Here is a 6,940-nt window from a genome sequence, read left to right as displayed (position 1 = left end):
TTGACTTTTCTCCCAACCCCAGCACTACATCTGTACGCCCTCTGGCACACTGTTCCGTGAAGACTCCTTGTGAGTGAATTCAGTGTGAAGGGTTAGCTGGGTAGGGATTCAGCAGGCAGATTGGCCCCTACACTTGTCAGTCATGACAAGCCTCACTTACCTGTCAAGACTCCTCATCTACACACTGAGAAACTCCCTCTTTGACTAGTAAAGTCATCCTCCCAGGCTGCCCTCTCCCACCGGTGTTTTTATGTGCATTATCTGATTTTTAATTGCCTTTTTTTTTTGTATGTGTGTTACCTCCATTTTGTGTTACCATTATGATACGTGTCTTCGAATACATAGAGAATTATGCAAAAGCAGGAGGAAATAGGAAAACTGAGAGATGTGGCAATGGAGAGGAATTTTTTCCCTTCGTTGAAGTGAATGCTGACAGGAATCAGAATCTAGCATGGCTATAACTGCCAGTGGACGAAGAGGACTTCAGGTATAAGCCCTATCAGTGTCACAATTTTCTTTTTTCTTTTTTTTAAGATTTTATTTATTTATTTGACAGAGAGAGATCACAAGTAGAGAGAGAGAGGAGGAAGCAGGCTCCCCGCTGAGCAGAGAGCCCGATGCGGGACTCGATCCCTGGACTTTGGGATCATGACCTGAGCCGAAGGCAGAGGCTTAACCCACTGAGCCACCCAGGCGCCCCCAGTGTTACAATTTTCTATGATGTATTTTGGGGAAGAGGGGGTTGGAAAATAGAGTTTAAGAGACAATCGGGTTGGTTCTGATTATAATCCCTTCCTTTGTCATACATAATCTCAAATTGATATCTCCATTTTAATGTCAAAATAGGTGGTTCATTTTGTTTTTAGCCATGTTGAAATTATTTTCAATATGCTATCAAGAAACTTTTCTTGGAGCACCTGGGTGGCTCAGTCAGTTAAGCATCTGCCTTTGGCTCAGGTCATGATCCCAGGGTCCTGGGATGGAGCCCAAAAGAGTTAGGCTCCCAGCTCATCAGAAGTCTGTTTCTCTCTCTCCTTTGCCCCTCCCCCCACTGCTCATGCACTCTTGCTCTCAAGTAAATAAATAAAATCCTTAAAAAATACATAATCTGAACACTTATGCTTCTGGAAGCAGAATAAACATACTTTTCTCTATTCCTTCCGTTAGGCAAAACTATAATCCTTGGACATTATATACCAAACAAACCTAAGAAGACTGTAAGTTGGAAAAAAAAATGAAGCAAACCTTTTTCTCCATATAAATGAAGACATATTTCCATTAGTTCTTTAAAGGAGAGTAAGTAAAATTTGCCTGCCATGTTTTTATAATTGGAATAATGTTTTCATCTTTTTCAGTGATTGTGGGATTCAAAATAAAATATCTGGCTACACATTCTTTTAGAATTCTTTTAGTTGTTACCTGGGACACTATAATATCCAATTTACTCCAGTCGAATTCAAAATTAGTATTGCCTATGCCACTTATGGGCCCACTTAAATCTGATCCCAAAAGTATCATTTCTATCATGAAATAGGTTGCTGCTCTGCCCACCGAACTTTATTGCTTCGTGGGGCTGGTGGGGCTGACAGTACTTAGCTCATGATGAGTAACTTCAGTCAAAGTTACTTGATGTTTGTTGGTCAGGCTCTTAGTGCTAGGGTGGATGCAGTAGCCTGTCCCAAACTTCTCTTCCAACAATGACCAGTTCTCTGACGAAGATGGCCTTATTCAAGAACCTTTTGAGACTGCACTGGGACTCTCTTAGATTTTGCGAGACTCCACAAAGCCTCCTTACCTACCACAAATACTTCTAGCACCATGGATTTTACTGAGTTATTCTATTCGTTATCTATTGCTGTGTAAAGTTACCCCAAAAATGTATCAGCTTGAAGCATCCACAAGCATTGTCTCATGTAATTTTTGTAGGCCAGAAACACAGGAGCCACTCAACTTGGTGATCCTGGCTTGGGGATTCTCGGGAGGGTGCGGAGCAGCTTTTGGCCAGAAGTTCATTCACCTGAAAGTTTCACGAGATCTGAGGATATGCTGGCAAAACAGCTCCCTTATAAGGTTGTAGCGACAGGCCTTAGTCCCTCATTGGATTTTCGGAAAATGGCCTCAGTTCCTCACCGATGAGCCCCTCCAGAGGACTGCCTAAATGTCCTCACAACATGGTAGCTGTCTTCTTGCAGAATAAGTGATCCGGAAGAGAGAACCAGAGACCATTTCCATACTTTCTGTGACCAAATCTGGGAAGCCGCACACCATCACGTCTGTCTCGAGCCACAACATCCACATCGATGCTCAGCTCTCTGCCTTTCCTTGACCTCTGGCAGATCATGCCTGAATTTTCAGACCCTGGCTTTGTACAGAATCGGAAGTGCCCACACGTAAAAGGAGGTTACAGATTCTCAGGGACAGTTCACCGTTCCCTCTAGGGCTCCCGTCCCTTGTCTGTTGGATTTCAGCCCCACTTGTCCAGTGTGTGTCTTTTCTGTCTGTGTTATTCTGTGGTGGTCGAAGCACAATCAGACAGGAGGAGAAGTCACACTGCTTTTTATAAGGTTTTGTTTTGTTTTTTTAAGATTTTTAAAAATTTATTTGCCAGAGAGATCACAAGTAGCCAGAGAGGCAGGTAGGGAGAGGGGAAGCAGGCTCCCCGCTGAGCAGAGAGCCCAACACGGGGCTCGATGCCAGGACCCTGAGATCATGACCTGAGCCAAGGGTAGAGGCTTTAACCCACTGAACCACCCAGGCACCCGTGCTTTTTATAAGCTTTTGATCTAACTCTTTAGCTCAGCCAGGGAAAACCAGAAATGCATTTTGTCTCTCAGCACGAGGCAACCGCTAAACGCTTTTCTGGTTTCTCTTCCCCCTAGCAGCAGGCCTCCGGGGAGGCCAACCTCACATCATTAGCCCACACCCGCAACTGGCAAACGCCTTCGAAGGCAACATCAAAAGATGATAGTCTGGATAAATAAATTGTGGTATCTTCATACAATGAAATAGCATATAGCAATGAGAACACAGAGCTATCACCTCACGCAACAACATGGGTGAGTTTTACAGTAAGAGAAGCCAGACACAAAATAATGCAACTTCTCTGATTGCGCTTATATGCCTTTCAAAGACAGACGCGATTAATTGATGACTTGGAGTTCATCACAGTGATGTCTCTAAAAGGATGACTCCTGATAGGGAATAGCACTGGTAACAGGAATGAAGAGGCTGTTCACGTGCTGGTAATAATCTCTCTCTCGATCTGGGACTGCTGTTACATGAACATGTTCATTTTTTTGAAACTCTGTTGAGCTGAACACAATGATCTGTGTACGTTTATGTAGACATGTTTTACTTTAACAAAAACGTAAAATGTGTGAGGATTATATTAATGGTGTTTCTGCTTCCGTTTACGTGTTTCAAATAATATAATAAATGTATAATATGCTTGATCACAGAGAAGTTTAATAAACAACAGAAATCCACTAGGATTTCTAGAAATACTAGGGGCTATCTCAGTGTAACTGTAAGCATTTGAGTGGGTTCTCTGCCTTTCTCATCAAGGTATTTTTCCTCTCGTGTTGGAACTGTGTCCCAGTTCAGGAAGGTAAAAGCCATAGCTGATCTCTTCAGGGACCTTACAAACACAGCATCTTCTGGGTCATCAAACACAGTTCTGCAAAAATGGCAATTATGTCAGAAAAAAAAAATCCATTAAGCCACAGTGAAATTTTAATTTGAACAAATGCCATATTTTTCTATGCTATTTATAGCCTAGTACCACTAACAGATAACTTTGGGCCTCTAGTGACTCTATTGACTCTCAGAATAAGGAATACTATTTTTACTGTATACGTTATTTTTTAAATAAATATAAAATAAAAATAAACATAAAAATAAACATTTTTAAAATAAACATGTTTAAATGAACATATTTGGGATCAGCTATCCCAGTTTAGGTCTCACACCTTAATGTGTTTATGATTTGATGCCAGTGCTAAATGAGGTGATTAAAATATTTGTAGACGTCATATGCATATGAGTGTCTTAAGTACATTTTATTAGAAAGTTATGATTTCTCCACATTATGCTATTATTTTATAAATGTGTTTGGGGATGATATTTTTCAACTCTGAATCCAAAGAAAAAAATGCCTAAGTGCAAAATTTAAAAAGAATGATGATTTTTAAAGTTCATCAATATTCATGAATTTGAAAGGTTTTCCATAGTTTAATGAAGTATTTGCTTTTGAAAATGTAAATCCCAAGGAATTTAAATGTTAATCTACATAACTTCTGTCACTGAACATATTTAGAGGAATATTAAACATTTGTAATTTGCTAATAAGTTTTAGGTTTTATTTTTTATGCATTGAATCAGCTTTTCATTTTTTTCTGGTTATAATAATAGTATTAAAAACCTAAGTATGTCAAATATGAATAAATAGCTTGAGCTTATAGAAAGACAGCATTTTTTCCCCATCTATTGAAGTTAGTCATTTTTTAACTCATTGAAATCTACTTTGGGAAACGAAGATAATTTAAAGTCAACGCAATTATGAAATAATTTGATAATAAAAGTAAAGTTAAAAAGCACTTACTTGTCTACATTATTCGCAAAAGCAAAATCTAAAAAAAAAACACATTTCTGAATTAGTATTTTTCAAATGTTTACTCAGCATTTAAAAACAATGGAACTTTTCCTATAAGGAAAAGTCTAGAGCCCAACTTTCTGATTTTTGAATGGTTATTTAGATGAATAGAATAGTTCAATCCTTCAAAAAATGCCTTGATACCTGAGCTCAAACTTAACTTTTCTCTTAGGTATATAGTGCCTCTGGTTTGCCTTAGATTTCGAGGCAAATTCTTTAATTCAATACAGATCTCAAAACTCTGAGAACAGAATGCTTAATCAATTAAGTTACCAGTGGAATCCAAGTGGGCATTTTTGTAATTAAGATACTGAGTCTCATGCAGAAACCAATCCTTTTTTTTTTTTTTTTTTTTTTTCCAGATAGACACATGCATCTATAAATGGACTAACAGACTGAAAGGAGAAATATTTCGGGCAGTTTAAACCATTTGGATTCTTGGCATTAACTTCAAAGAAATCAAATAAACAAATCCTAGATCACAAGAATCTCCATCTTTCCTAGCTTTGGGAGCTCAAAGACTAGTCCTCAAAGCCAGGATTTCTTATGGTATCTTCCAGAGACTGTCATCGCTTTGTTCATTCCTCTCCAGAGGCCTCGTGCCTCTGGAACGTACCAGCACCTGTTGGGCCACCAAAGCCCACAATGTGAGTCCTGCCAATCCGCAAGCAGCAGCTCTGCCTTAGGAGATGAGTTCATGGCATCCTGCCCTTCACAAATGGGTAACCCACGGCTCCCATTCCCTTTTTGATCTCCCCGGACTCTTTTCTTACATTTTTAAAATTAATTAATTAGTTAATTAATTAATTAATTTTTAAGGAATCTCTACACCATTGTGGGGCTTGAACTCACATCCCCAAATCAAGAGTCCCATGCTCTTTCAACTGAGCCAAGCCAGGTGCCCCCTCGTACATTTTTAAAAACTCATTAAGTGCACCTTTTCCTTACAATGGATATAAATGGGAAAACAATAGAGAGTGAAACTTCTTGTGACCTTTCTCCTTCCTCTTCTTGGAGGCTATCACTGTTAGAGTTTTTTATGTATGTTTCCAGCCTCCTATGTGCATACACACATGTACTTACATGCATATATGTACCCCGCTCCAATTTTGTTAGTACTCTGTATTACATTACTCCATGATGCATGTTTTATTCTCAATATATCATAGAATAATTCTCAAGTACAACAGTGCATACTGTATGAATGTGCCATAACTTAATATTCTGTGAAGGACCATCCAGAGTATTTTCACTATTTTTTCTACTACACAAAATGTTTCAATGAATAGCTTTACATATACATCTTTGTTCATATATGCAAATACTTCTGCAAAGAGCCTACAAATTTAATTGCTATGTTGAATGATTTGCACATTTTATATGTTGGTGGATGCTTCCATATTGTCATATGATCTTCCAAGAAAGATGAACTCATTTACACTCTCATCATGAACATGTAAGTTGTACTTTTTCTCCCTTAATTATTCACATTTTATTAACCTTTTCAACTTCTAAGAATCTGCAGGATGAAAATAATATCTCATTTTTTTATTTTGCATTTATTCACTCACTAGTAAGTCTGGTCATTAGATATCACATTTATTCCCTTCTCTAAATGCATTATCCATAGCTTTTGTCACTTTTTTAACTTAGAGTTTACAAATTGATTTATAGGAACACTGCAATATAATGGGAGTTAACTTTTGCCTATTGTATGTATTGCAAAGATTTCTTTTGATATCTCTTAATTTTGTCCCTTCATCATATAATGCTTTTCATTTATATGTAGTTTAAATCTGTCAACATTTCATTTTTGTGGCCGCAGGTTTTATGTAAAGCTTTGATTGGCTGCCTTCTCAGAATTATAAAAGGTTTTTTTCTTTTTTCAGTACTTTTCATCTACATTTAGATTCTTAATCTTTTTAGAATGTATTTTTCCCTGTGATGTCTCCCTAAGAAAGTGGTTTTAGTTTCTTCCCCCCCTTTTTTTTTTCAAGTGGGCTCCATACCCAGCATGGAGCCCAACGCAGGGCTTGCACTCATGACCCTGAGATCAAGACCTGAGCTAAGATCAAGGGCTGGAATGCTAATGGACTGAGCCACCCTGGCACCCAGTTTTAGTTTATTTCTTTGGCCCAGGGTGCTCCATAGCATGCATCAGGGCCAGTGGCCCCCAGTCATTATTTTGTATGCAAATGGTGCCTGCCTGGCTTCCATGGCGTGCTCTGCTGCCTGCTGATTTTTGCCTTCACAGATTCTTCTGACCCTGCACGTTTCTCAATTCCCAAC

The 6,940-nt window shown here is 38.6% G+C and overlaps 1 protein-coding gene across 1 annotated transcript in view; it reads right to left on the bottom strand.

Annotated features, from left to right (window-relative positions):
* Positions 1-3,226: 3,226 nt before the first annotated feature.
* Positions 3,227-6,940, bottom strand: part of LRRC72 (leucine rich repeat containing 72) — a 42,715-nt gene continuing 39,001 nt past the window's right edge. Inside the window, exons 8-9 of the mRNA XM_047694202.1 lie at positions 4,601-4,628; positions 3,227-3,676 (exon numbers count right to left, since the gene is read on the bottom strand). Coding sequence (XP_047550158.1) covers positions 3,511-3,676; positions 4,601-4,628 — 194 coding nt within the window. The 3' untranslated portion in view covers positions 3,227-3,510. The remainder of the gene's footprint in view (positions 3,677-4,600; positions 4,629-6,940) is intronic.

This window comes from Lutra lutra, chromosome 11, assembly GCF_902655055.1.
Source record: "Lutra lutra chromosome 11, mLutLut1.2, whole genome shotgun sequence".
NCBI classification, from domain to species: domain Eukaryota; kingdom Metazoa; phylum Chordata; class Mammalia; order Carnivora; family Mustelidae; genus Lutra; species Lutra lutra.
This window is presented reverse-complemented; position numbering and strand designations above follow the sequence as displayed.